The sequence below is a fragment of the Amia ocellicauda genome, chromosome 3 (assembly GCF_036373705.1).
Source record: "Amia ocellicauda isolate fAmiCal2 chromosome 3, fAmiCal2.hap1, whole genome shotgun sequence".
Classification (NCBI taxonomy): Eukaryota; Metazoa; Chordata; class Actinopteri; order Amiiformes; family Amiidae; genus Amia; species Amia ocellicauda.
The window spans coordinates 1,810,300-1,823,177 of NC_089852.1; the positions used below are offsets into that span (position 1 = coordinate 1,810,300).

Consider the following 12,878-nt stretch of genomic DNA (forward strand, 5'->3'; position numbering starts at 1 on the left):
AGTACACTGAACACCACTGCGCTACAGTACACTGAACACCACTGCGCTACAGTACACTGAACACCACTGCGCTACAGTACACTGAACACCACTGCACTGCAGTACACTGAACACCACTACACTACTCTACTCTGCAGGTGTGTGCAAATCTTCACAGGAGTTGCTGTGAATCAGTCTCTCGCTCTCCCTGCCCGGGGCCGGTGCTGTCTGTGTGACTCTGGGTGATGGAGCTGCGCCCGTGTGACGGCAAGGTGCTCTGTGTCGCCACACTGACTGCCCCCCCGGCGCGCTGTCACACTCTGTAGTTCTCTGGCTGCAAACCAGTACATAGTGCACAACACAACACAACACAGTATTGAGCGCAGAGTGCAGAGCGCAAAGGACCGAGCGCAGAGCGGAGTCTCTCCAGCCGTGTAATTCCTGACCAGAGGGAGGGCGGAGGGGGCGGTCACCCCTGACAGATCACTGACCAAAGCTGCTGCCCTTCCACACTCAGCAGGATGGCCTGGACACCCCCTCACACGGCATTCATTCCACTGGAGAGGGGGAGGGAGAGCGGGAGAATGAAAGGAGAGAGACGTTATGTAGCTGTTGGCAATAAACATTTAGCTTTACTCCTCCAGAGGGAGGGAGGCAAGGAACTCCAGCTGTGGGACACTTGTCATTCACTTCCACACAGACTAGAGTAGAGTTGAGTAGAGGAGCCAGACTGGAGCTATATGGGCTGCCGTCTGGTCTCAGTGTCACAACCCCCCCACACACACACACACACTTCCTCTGATTCAGCCCTGGTGGGGAGAGACTGTGTTTATACAGGACTGTGCGACTGTTTTAATAGCTTTTAGATTAAAGAGACACATAAACTTGATTCAGTGAATTGATGAGGAGAAATACAAATATAACGTCATCTTTAAAAGATCTGGAGAGAGAGGGAGAGGGAGAAAGAGAGAGAGATAGAGGGACAGGGAGATATATATAGAGAGAGATGGGGGAGCCAGAGGAAAGGAAGGAGGGAAAAGGGTAGAAGGAAAGAAAGAGGTAAGGAAAGAGTGAAAGAAAAGGAACAGAAGAAAGAGGGGGGACCAGGACACCGACCTGGGTGTGTCAGTGCTGGGTATCCGTACCGGTCAGTCCGTGTTGTGTTGTGTTTTAACGTGGGAATCACAAGCTGAGTAAGGATTGTATTGTAACTGTTAAAAACATCAAAATAAATAATTAGATGAGTGGAGGGATAGAGCGATGGAAGAGGGAGGGAGAGGGAAGAGATCAAGGGAGAAACGAGGGAGAGACGAGGAGGGGAGGATGGGCGAGGATGGACAAATAGGGCCGGGGAGATTTGAACAGGGAGAGAGAGAGAATGAGAGGTGGGGGCAGAGAGAGAGCAAGAGAGAGAGACAAAGAGAGAGAGAGACATAGGGCAAGCAGGAGGATAGGAGACAGTCAGTTCATGAGAAGAACAGTAACACAACTGCACTGGAGCTGAGAGACAGAGTCAGACAGACGGACAGAGAACGAGAGACAAGTCGGAGAGAGAGAGAGAGAGAGAGAGAGAGAGCACACTGCTGAACTGGAATCACGCTGAGAAGAAGAAGGATAAGAAGAAGACCCTTCTTCTCAACACAGACTTGACTGGAAGAGCTGTGACGGGTGAGTCCAGTGTGTCTGTCTGTCTTGGACATGGGGGTCCCTGAGGGATCGTCTGGGGTCTGAAGTTTGCTGCTGCGGTGGAGGCGGATGGGGGGACGGGGCAGTGTGTCTGTTATTAGAGACAGAACAGTTTGTTCATATGGTTTTATAGGATTATTTTTCGGAACCCTTCTCTGTTGGTTTCCAATTAGTGTTAATTGAGTAATTGTTATAGTGTAGCTGTTCATTTGTCACCTCTGTCTCTGGTTATTTCACTTTAAGTTAATTAATTAAGTTATTTAAGCTGGATTAATTATCCCCCCATAAATTGTTCTCAGTACTGTGTCTAGTACCATGAAAAGAATAAGGCTTTTTATATCCACACATATATATATATATATATAGAGAGAGAGAGAGATGGATATTTAGATAGAGAGATAGAGAGATGGAGAGAGCGAGAAACTGAATAGAAAGCCTAGTGACACTGGATGCTGTGCAATATTTCAGATTTTTTTTTAAATTATTAATTATTCCTAGCAAAAGTAGTTTTGCATTGATGTGTTTATCTTGTTAGTGAGATAGATAGTAAGTTAGCATTTTATATATTTGACCTTTTTTTGTAATGTTGTGTATATTCAGGGGGATAAAGGAGAATAATAATGACTGAATAATAATAATATTGTTAATAATGATGATGATGATATAATATAACTTAGCAGAAAGAGTCCAGAGGAAGAAAAAACTGATGTGAGTTTTAACTGATCCAGTCCAGTCTGAACAGATGTCAGCCGGGGATGTTCCCTCAGTGTGTAAGAGTGCGTCGCATCTCTCAGGCTGTGGACCGAGTGCCTGTCTGTCCGTGTGACGGGACATGTTACGATTAGTTTTACATACGTTGGAAGCGTGTGACACGGCTGCCGCAGTGATCTGTGCGCTGCAGTCAGCGGCGGGAGGGTCAGCGCCGGACGGCACAGCTGTCACTGGCAGGACAGCAGAGTGACGCCTCAGGACACAGGGATCACTGGAGACAGGTCCTGTAGCTCCGGTCTGAATGTACACTCTTTCTCCTTCTATCTCCCTCTCTCCATCTCCCCCTCTTACTCCCTCTCTTCCCTGTCTCCTTCTCCCCCTTTCCCTTTCTCTCCCTCTCCCCCTCTCCCGTCCCCCCATCCACCTCTCCCCCACCCCTTCACTTCTCTCTCTCCCTCCCATGTACCCCTTTCTTCCTACCCCTGCCCCTATCTTTCCTCATACCTCTATCCCCTGCCCACCCACACCCCCCAGGCATCCCTCCCCCCCCCTCAGAGACCATGCTCTGCAGGCGGCTGACTGTGTTCCTGTCGCTGCTGCTGCTGACCTGGACCTGCGCCCGGGTTCGAGCCGGGGAGCTGGGGGGGCTCAGCGCTCTGCGGGAACAGCTGGGACGGGCTGAGGAGGAGGCGGCAGTGGTGGGAGGTGGCCCACAACCACTCCAGACCCCTGGGGGTGAGGGGTACGGGTTCGGGTACGAGTACGAGTTTGGCTACGAGGAGAGGGAGAGAGAGAAGGAGAGAGAGAAGGACCTGCTGACTTCGTTCAGTGTCCTTCGTTCCCGCGGCCATGCCCCTCCCAGTGCCCCGCTGCCTCCCCAGGTTCCGCGGCCCCCCCGCAAAAGGATGCAGCAGCGCCCCCCCCTGGCCAACGCTGGCCCCAAGAGGAGCCCCCAGGGGTCACGGTTCGCCCTGTCGCTGGACGTGCCCACCAGCATCCTTAGTATCCTGCTGGACCTCGCCAAGGCCAGGGACCTGCGTGCCAAGGCGGCCGCCAATGCTGAGGTCATGGCACGCATCGGGCGCCGGAAATAAGGAGGAGAGGGAGCAGGGAAGGGAGGGAGGGAGAGGGGGACCAAGGGAGTGGTGAGGGGAGAGAAGGATGGAGGGTGTGGATTGAAACGGGAGAGTGGAAAAAGGAGAGGTGAAATAAAGGGAGATGTGGAAACAGGGAGAGGGGGAGAGGGAGAAGAGGAGGGAGGACGAGAGGTGTGAGGGGTGGTTGGGGGAGGAGGAGGAGAAGGACGAAGGAGAGAGGGGAGGTGCGGGAGTTGGAAGGATGGAGAACGAGAGGGGAAGAGGGGGAGAGAGGGAGAGAACGTGTATCAGTTCAGACTGCGGGAACTGTGGGGAGGATGCTGTGTGTGGGGGTGGGGTGGGGTGGGGTGGGGTGGGGTGGGGGGTCAAGGCTGTATACTTTGTAAATAAACCTCTGACTGCGTCGCTCAGCGCACTCTGGACAGAGACTGTACAATAAAACATGAACGCTGCTCTGTGTTTCTGCCTCTTTCTGCCTCTGTCTGTGCCGGGCTCATTAACCAACTAAGCCCTTGTTAAACAATTAGGAGGTCCAGGGCTGACGGACACAGTGCAGGTCCAGGGCTGGGGGGACACAGGGACACAGTCCAGGTCTGGGGGAGTGCAATGTACTGCAATATTCTGTGCTATACTGTATGGTACTGTACTATACTATACCATGTGGTCTAGGGTTGTGTATATGTGTGTCTGCGTGAGAAATGGGAACTGGGCCGATGCTCTTGATACTAAAGGCGTTTGTATCGCAAATGATTTGTCGTGTGACAGTACCCCTCCAGGCGCGACAGTCCTGTATCTGTTTCCCGGTTGGTCTGTTTTCACATCAAAGCAGGCGAGGGTATAAAAATAAGCCGCACACGCAGTCTACGTGTGTGTCGTCCGGCCGCGTATTTTTATCCCTGGCTGCGAGACACGGCAGCAAAAATATGAATGGAGGCCGAGGTGAGTCACGGCACTGCGGGCGGCGGGCGGCGGGCGGCGGGGTGGCAGCTCGTTAGTGCCGCTCCGGTGCGGCGAGCGGCTCCCAATTACCGCCGCGTCCTGCGCGCAGCCCCGCCATCGGGTCCTGCTGTCTGTGTTCATTCAGGTCTCCTTCACCTGAGTAAAGAGAGAGAGGGCGCACCTGCAGAGCTGTCTGTCTGTCTGTCTGTCTGTCTGTCTCTCTCTCACATGTTGTATCTGACTGCGACAGCCGCTGCTCAGCGATGCGCTCCTCTGCCCTTCATCCGGTCTGAGCTCGGGATTAATTCACCGGATCAATTATTGCTTTTAATTAGTACAAGTGCCCATGTCTTACGGGGCTCCGCTCGAATGCTATTTAAAGCTTGCTGTTATACATACATCGAGTCCGTGTCTATATGTGTGTGTCTGTTTAGATCACACACACACAAATAAATACATACATACATACATACAGCCGGCGGCCGGTTAGGGGTAAAATCCAGCACAGGTTGTAATAGCCAGGCCTGTCTGAGGGTCACTGCACAGAGCACAGCACAACGTGTGTGACACACTCACTCACACGACTTCGCAGCTGTGTGCGCAGCCTGTCCAGATGTGCAGCCCGCATCCAGAAAGTCTCATTTAAAAGCAATGCCCAGAGTGGCCACGCGGTGTCAGTGTTGGCGCGATCGTGGTTGTAATTATGCTTCACAGCGCAGTGCAACCAATACAACTCGACAATAAGCAAATGTCCCGGTTAATTGCGCTGACAAGTGCAGCCATGATACAGGTACGTTGTAAAGGGGAGGAGGGGGGGCACAGGAGAAGTCACCGTAAAACAGCGCTCTCCTTGACCTATCCCACCCGTTCGGCTCATATCATGTGACTAGGGTCAGTTAAGGTCAGTTCCCAGACCCCTTCCTTCCCTTACCGACTTCTTACGTCACGACCGATAATTGATAGCAGGTGAGGGACCAAAACACGCCGATCAGCGAGAGAGAGACGCGGAGGCTTATCGATAGTCAATCAATCGGCCATCAGAAGAGACGCTTCTGTGCAGTGAGTAACACTAACGCCACTGAGAGAGAGAGAGAGAGAGAGAGAGAGAGAGAGAGAGAGGATGAATGGATGGATGGATGGATGGGTGGATGGAGATGTATTTAATCATCAACATACTACAGCCGGTTTGTTGCCAATGCGCCTGCGCCGTACACTCTTAGACTTAATGTTAACACATTCTGTGTTTGTTCAAGGACAACACAGTTCATTTTCAAATTACGTCATAACAATGTATTTTACAGAACTGTGTTAAAATGACGTGTTGTGCTTTGAATTGTGTCCTGTCGATTAAACACAGAATGAGTTCAATTTAACACATTAGTTTTAAGAGTGTAGAATAAAACCCGCCTTGACGCAAAATACACGAATATCCGTTGGTGATTTTAGCACCACACGTAGTACAGTGACGTTGCTATGTTAACTCATCATCCAAAATGGACTGCAGTGATTTTACTGCCATTGACCACAATGGTGGGGTGTTGATTAAACGCCAGACTCTCCCGAGCATGTCTCCCAACCTGCGCCCACGGGCTCTGCGGTGACGGGACCGTGCTGGCCCCTGGCCCCTTGGGGACACTTTTCCAGCACATGTGATACTGTTTGGTCCCACATGACATTTTCTGTCCCAGGTTAATATGTTCCGTGTCCTGTGCCTCTGTTCCTTATCGTATTTGCATATTAAAGGGGTTATGATGTAAAAACTGCTTAATTAGTCTTTGGGGAGTGGTATGTCCACGCAGGCTGTGATGATCGCTATAGGACAATAATAATATGAGTAATAGTGCGCACTGCGCAGCGCTCGGTCTGTGTCGCTCCGGCTCCGCTCTTATTTACCCCCATGTTGCTGAATCAGCATCTCTCTATCTTCCATTTGGACTTATTACAGGATTCTTCTGGTTTTGGTTTTCTTTATCTGTTTTAGAGATGCAAAGTGTGTGTGTGTGTGTGTGTCTCTCGGGTCACTGTGGGGCAGGACGCTGCTGTGCCCCCCCTTGGCTGCCCTGCCTGTAGGGGTCACAGACTGCGCTGTGGAAATCTAGGGCCCGCTGAAGAAACAGGCCCATGCAGAGACCTTTACTTGTTATTCTTTCTGTTTGTGTCTGTTGGTGTGGGAGCTGAGCGGGTCGGTCTGTCGGTCTGTCTGTCTGTCTGTGTGGGGGTGACGCCACAGCGCTGAGCCTCCAGACTGGGCTGCTGGCTTACGGCTCGCTCGTGTTGCAGGTGTAGAGTTCAGTCCTGTGGAGGGCTTCTCTCTCTCGCCCCGAGGGTGAGAGCAGGCCCTGGGACAGGATGGGACGATTAAAACTCACTAAATTATCCTTTCATTCAGACTCTCCTTTATTCTTTCATCCCTTTTCTCCTATTCTCTCTTTTAAAAACAATCTCCACCACCTCCGCCCCCCTGACTGTTGAGTGTGTGTTAGACCGCGGCGCTGTGACTGAATCACAGATAAACACACACTCGGCCCCCCTGTGCTCGGCTCGGCTCGGCTCGGGATAGCAGCCCTGTCTGGAGATTGGCCCAGGACTGTGTCTGACTCTGGAGTGGAGATTGTTGGATTGGATTACAGTGGTGTGTCAGAGTGTGTGTGTGTGTGTCAGAGGGCAGGGCTCCAGTGTGTTTCGACACGCCACGCTCACAGCACTGGGGATTGAGGGCAGAGGTCGTGGTGTAGCAGTCAGGTGTCATGTGACTGTGGAGTGACTGCTCTGGCACGGCCGCCGCTGAGCGCAGCTCTTACACAACCTGAGAGAGGGGGGGATGAGGGGAGAGGAGAGATCCTGGCCAAGTAAAGGGAGAGGGAAAGAGCTCATAGTTTCTCTCCCTCCCTCTCATCTATTACTCTATCAGAAGACAAATGTAGAAAGGCAGACATAGAAGAGAGAAGGAATGAGGGATCATAGGAGAGCATGAACATAGAACATTTACTGCATGTATGTGTTTGAGCTCCACTGTGTAGATCTGTTCAGAGTCTGGAGTTTGGGTGTTTTTTTCATATTATAAGAAGAACTCAGTGGTGCAGGATAAATTCATAAGCAAAACATACATTTTTTTACTTAAATGGACCATCTGGAAGACCAGTCTGACTCTTCCACGCTTTCTATTGTCTGTCCCTCGTTAGGAACAAGCGGCTGTGATTTCCCATGAAGGGAGAGTTTTGTCTTGCTCTGTGCTGAAGCCCGTTATTCCAGTGCGCTGCTGCTGTGGAAATCATTGTGGTGGTTAATCATAATGGGAAAGCACATTGGAGGGGTGGGGGTTATCGAAGACTGGATGGAGGGACAGGTAGGCTGGCTGATATCTGTGTGAAAAGAGGGAATGAGAGAGAGAGGCAGGGAGGGAGAGAGAAGGGCGGTTCAGCACACGGGGGTGGGGTCAGACAGTCACTCAATAAAGCCGGACTCTGATCCTGGCGGACAGGACCGAGAGACGCACAGACCAGAGAGCAGCTCCAGTGACGGACCGGCGCCGCGGACGGGTCTCAGCGGGTCACTGTCGGAGGTCAGGTGTGGAGCAGCGCCGGGTCGGTCTGAAACACTGGCAGCGAAACCCGGATCAGAATCGGGTCCGGATCGCTGTCAGGGTGGGATTGGGAAAGAGCCTCGGGGCTACAAGTGGGTTATTATTGAATTTCTCCACTTTTCTGCCGATGTATGGTCTGTGGGTGCGGTGTGCTTCTCCGCCGCCTCTCCGCGCTGCTTTACACTCGCCGGTCAGTTAATCCGGTGATTGATTTTTGATCGAGATACCGAGAGCTCGGCGGTGACGTCAGACGCCCAGGAACAGTCAGCCGCACTGATGTAATCGGGGTGTGGGGGGGTCTGTGTACAAAGGTCAGCTGTCAACACATTGTCTCACGTGTGTGTTTGTGTATAAAGTGTGTGTGTGATATTTTTTATTAAAGGCAACATTTGTTCCCGTTTTGTGCTCTGGGTGAAAGTCGGGTATTAAACTGCGCCGTTCACTGCATTTGAATTAGAATCACTGAGTTTATTTACTTGTTTTATTTTTTATTTGGGTTTCATTTTCCCTGATTCTTTGGAATTTCCGAATTTATTTTAATTCGATTTCAAATGAGAAATTCCGAATTTTGTGGGTTTAGGGAGAATTGTAATCCAAGGTCGCCCTCTAGTGGTAGTTCATTGCTTTGGCACGTATTTTATGTTTTAGAGTTCGACTATTGCAATTTATTTTGGGCTTTTGATCACATAACTTTCATTCCCATTTGTGGAACCGACCGACACTATTCCTTAACCAATGAGTGTCTCCAGCGAGACACTGATTGGATCTCGCCAGCATATGACGTAATTCTGACTCCATTTAAGTAAAGCCATCGTGTTCATCGCCCAAAGCTTCCCGGTTCCCATTTGAACGGCTGCGGTATCGTTCTCACCTCCTGCATCTCCATTGCATCAGTCCCTCCCTCTTATACTCTTGAATTTGACGGCTTTTGCATTTTCTCATAATTATGCAAATCTGTACGTTTTAACGACAGATTATTTAATATTCTTGTTGAAAAAAGTGAAAAAAGAGAGAAACTGCAGGTCTGACACGGCGACTGTGTTCTTGTGTTCCTCACTCACAGGTGTGTCTGGCGGTTCAGCTGACCATGGAGTACGCCATGAAGTCCCTTAGCCGCTTCACCCCCACTACGCTCTCCAAGTAAGACCCCGATTTCCCTGTGGCGTCCCAGGGCCTGGCTCCCGGTATCTCTGCCTGCTACTGTTGTTGTGTTGGGCAGCCTCTCTGTACTGTGTGTGTGGGGAGCTGGAAGTTGACCTTGTTAAATAGCTCCTGTGTTGACCATTGTGGTTGTTCTGTGTCGTGTACTATGACAGCCCTGGAACCTTACCTGCTCTCCTTCCCCCTCCGCATCTGCTTCTTCCTTTCTTCTCTTGTTTATGTTCTGCCTCTCCTGCCCTCCCTCTTGTTTTGTTCTTCCTCATGCTCCTCCTCTCCCTCTTCCCTCTTCCCTCTCCTAGGTGTGTCTCAGCCAGCGCCTCCATGACCCAGCAGCTGCTGACTGGCCCCCCCCCCCGACCCAAGCCCTTCCGGGTCGCCAGCGCTGACCGCAGCGTGAAGAAAGGCATCATGGCAGACGGACTGAGGGACCTGCTGGACAAGGTGAGGACCAGTCCATCTCCTCTGACTCATAAACTCCCTCCATCTTCTCCCACCGTTCTTCCCCCTTTTTGGCCCGTCTGTCCTGACCGCTCGGTGTCCCCAGGTGAGCGAGGCCCTGCACAAGGACGGCACGTCCACACTGGTGCTGGACGAGGATGGCACGGTGGTGGACACGGAGGACTTCTTCCAGACACTGGAGGACAACACTGTCTTCATGGCCCTGGACAAGGGGGAGAAGTGGACGCCTCCCAAGGTGAGGGCTCTCTCTCCATTCAACTCAGAATAGCTTTATTGGCACGACTGCATTAGTGTTGCCAAAGCATTGACATCACAGGTGTGGGTTTAGGCGGGGTGAGAACGTTTAATAGTCCCCCCCAACAATGTGTGTCTGGCTCCATAGACACAGTGGATGCGTTTCCCCCCAATTCTGAAACCAGACCTACGCCACTGATTGATATACACCTGTTTTTGTTCTACCACTCCTTTCCACCCTCTCATTCTCTCACCCTCTATCCTCCTCCCTCCATATTTGTCTCCTCTCCCTCACCTTCTTATACTCCCTTTATCCTACCTATCCTCTCTTTCTCAATGCTGTTTTGAACTAATCCGTATTGACATGACAAAGTTACATCAGTGTTGCCACAGCACTGACTCTTTCTCTCTCTCTCTCTCTCTCTCTCTCTCAGAACGGTCACTACCGGCTGCACCTGAGCGACCGCCCCCTGCGCAGGAAGGACGTGGCGCGGCTGACCTTTGACCTGTACAAGTCGAGCCCGCAGGAGTTCATCGGCTGTCTGAACGTCAAGGCGACACTGTACGGCATGTACTCCATCTCCTACGACCTGCGCTGTTACGGAGCCAAGAAGATGCTGAAGTGAGAGGGGGGGGATCTGATTAGTTAAAGGAGGGCTGGAGAGATTTAAACCCGTTGAATAACCTGCTGTGTGTTTGTCTGCAGGGAGGCGCTGAGGTGGACCCTGTTCACCATGCAGGCCACGGGTCACATCCTGCTGGGCACTTCCTGCTACGTGCAGCAGCTATTGGAAGAGGAGGCGAAGGTGGTGGGCCAAAAGGCGGCCGTGGCCCCGCCCACACAAGTACCAACCATCCAATGGGGGAAGGCGGGTGTGTGACTTCAGGTGAAAGGGACAGGCGACGCAAGGCAAGGGATTGGACTGCAGAGGCTGGGGGGGCACCCTCGATGGATTCTGTTAACATGGCCAACTTTGGAGGCATGATGTCACACTGGACACTGTTCTGGATTCACGCACGCGCTCACGCACACACCTAACGCAATCTGCCGAGACCGAACCTGTGTGTTTTTGTTAATTACTGTTGATTATGTTCAGAGGTGTGTTTTGAGGGGTACAGGGGTTGGGTTGGGGTTTGTTCTACTTGTTTAGCGCTGCAAAGAACTGTCCTGTCAGCCGCGTTCGTTGGCCTGTGTTCAGTCTTCCGACGTTCGTATTGATTTCTGTTACTTCTCATCGGGGTGTTATGCTGCTTGTATCTGTCGGCCTGTTGCTGCCCTCTGTGGGGGGTGTGAGGGAGCGTGGACGAGTCTGGGATCACAGTCCATTCCCCACGTGCTGCGTTGTCTCTAACCGCCACGCTGAACTCGTCTCTCCACATGGCTTCTACACGCCTGGTTTGACGTGTTGCCACATGAGTTTATTTACAATGTCGGGCTGCGCCGCGCGCTCCACCCCGCGCTCTGAGAGACGTGTCTCCGGCTACGGCCTCGCAGCTCTGCTCTGGTTGTGCTGGGGGGTCACTGGGGTAAGGGGGTAGAGGACAGTTTGCAGTTCTGAAGAGAGAGGGGGTGTGAGAGTGGGGTGGCAACTTAGTGTGTCTGTTATTATTATTTATTTAATCTCTGTTCAAACAAGCACAAAACTGAACGCACACAAGCCAAACAACCCCAATCCCACCCCACTTTACAGGGGAGTTATCTGGGATTATGGGGGGAGAGGTGGAGGAGGAGCGGTGTGTGTGGAGGGTGGGGGGGGAAATCTAATTACCCCATCCTTACCCTTCCCCCCACTCTGAGTCTGTGCCCTCTGACCCTGTTACAGCTCTATATCAGGTCTCACAGCCGTGCCGATGTACTTTGCCATGTTTTATCGTATTTAAAGATGTATATTTATATATTTTTTTTGTTACCTGACCTTGTCTTGTTGACCAGTGTTGTGTTGTGTGTGTGCCTGCTCTATGCTCTTAGCCGTGTGGGGATGAATGGTATTTTATGGTACAGTAGCAAACTAACCAAAACGATAAATGAATGAATTGATGCCACAAGAACGTTAATGATGTGACCAGAGTGAGTCGACTGCTTGTGTGTTGAGGGAGATTTAACCCCAGACGAATGTGCGGGCGGGCCCCTCTCTCCCTCTCCAGCGACTGCACTCACGAGACGTTACGGAAGGGCGGAGCGCACGAACTCGAGCTGTGCTTCCTACCTGTTTTTAAAATAAAGTAAAATAAAAAAAAAATATTAAAAGCACTCCTTGACTGATGATAGTTTGGCTGTTGTTGCGCAGCCTGTAGGTCTGCTCGAATCAAACGCTTGTGCGCTGCAGGCTGCTCTTCCTCCGAGTGCCCGTAGGGCTGTGGCGGCACCCAGACTGTCACTCGGACGGGTACAACGTGGCCCTTGAGAGAGACGGGCACTGACATTGAGGGTGTCAGTGACTTCAGTACGTTACTGTGTTCAACAAGCTCTTGATGCCATCTTGTTGACATTGGTCTTAATGAACGTTTTGTTGCGTTTGGCCTGTTTTGACCCCGGAGAGGCCGCAGTAACCCCCACAGTGGGCGGAATAGTTTTTTCGTGAGTAGGTCTTGATCTTACTGTTGCATTATCTATCTGTATTATGTAGGACTGTAAACCCGAAGTCAAATGATGTACTACTGTCGTGTAAAACTTTGTATCGCAATAAAAATACACAAACTCAACCAGACCCGGCACTCCATGTGTTCATTTTTCATCATTCTCTTCTATGATTTGTTATGTTGGAAAGCAATTGGGTCTCACTCCACCAGAGCGCCTGGTTCCCCGAGGCCAGTCAGTCGATCCCCCCGCTTGAGACGGGCGCTGGAGCCAGTTATCTGACGTGCAAGTGGGGTCCCTTCCACCCGCTGTGTTGAGAGCAAGCTTTCTGCGGTGTAGTGCGTCTGTGAGTGTGTCTGAGTATCTATGCAAGAGTGTCTGTGCGGGAGCAGTATGTGTGTGTGTCGGTTTGTTTTTGGCCTGTTTTGTTTCATTGGTATGTGTTGCTGTT

General features: G+C 51.4%; 2 protein-coding genes across 6 annotated transcripts; both read left to right on the plus strand.

The window, feature by feature from the left end:
* Positions 1-2,918: 2,918 nt before the first annotated feature.
* Positions 2,919-3,470, plus strand: ucn3l (urocortin 3, like). Its single transcript, XM_066700198.1, has one exon. The coding sequence runs from the start codon at positions 2,937-2,939 to the stop codon at positions 3,468-3,470; it is 534 nt and encodes a 177-aa protein (XP_066556295.1). The 5' UTR covers positions 2,919-2,936.
* A 1,918-nt stretch (positions 3,471-5,388) lies between these two features.
* cidec (cell death inducing DFFA like effector c) lies at positions 5,389-12,557 on the plus strand. Of its 5 annotated transcripts, none has more exons than XM_066697647.1 (6): positions 5,389-5,471; positions 9,059-9,135; positions 9,456-9,597; positions 9,701-9,850; positions 10,284-10,471; positions 10,556-12,557. In XM_066697647.1, the coding sequence occupies exons 2-6, from the start codon at positions 9,083-9,085 to the stop codon at positions 10,728-10,730; spliced, it is 708 nt and encodes a 235-aa protein (XP_066553744.1). In that variant the 5' UTR covers positions 5,389-5,471; positions 9,059-9,082; the 3' UTR covers positions 10,731-12,557. The 5 variants fall into 5 exon arrangements, with proteins under 5 accessions (XP_066553744.1, XP_066553740.1, XP_066553743.1 ...); XM_066697643.1 differs by lacking the exon at positions 5,389-5,471 and adding an exon at positions 7,342-7,406; XM_066697646.1 differs by lacking the exon at positions 5,389-5,471 and adding an exon at positions 7,879-7,974.
* The last annotated feature ends 321 nt before the right edge of the window (positions 12,558-12,878 follow it).

Excerpts from the sequence above, each read along its gene's own strand:
- cidec (XM_066697643.1), top strand. The coding sequence starts at position 7,383 with ATGAACATAGAACATTTACTGCAT. Across the intron at positions 9,136-9,455 it reads ACCCCCACTACGCTCTCCAA|GTGTGTCTCAGCCAGCGCCT; the intron begins GTAAGACCCCGA and ends TCCCTCTCCTAG. Across the intron at positions 10,472-10,555 it reads GGAGCCAAGAAGATGCTGAA|GGAGGCGCTGAGGTGGACCC; the intron begins GTGAGAGGGGGG and ends GTTTGTCTGCAG.
- ucn3l (XM_066700198.1), top strand. The coding sequence starts at position 2,937 with ATGCTCTGCAGGCGGCTGACTGTGTTCCTGTCGCTGCTGCTGCTGACC.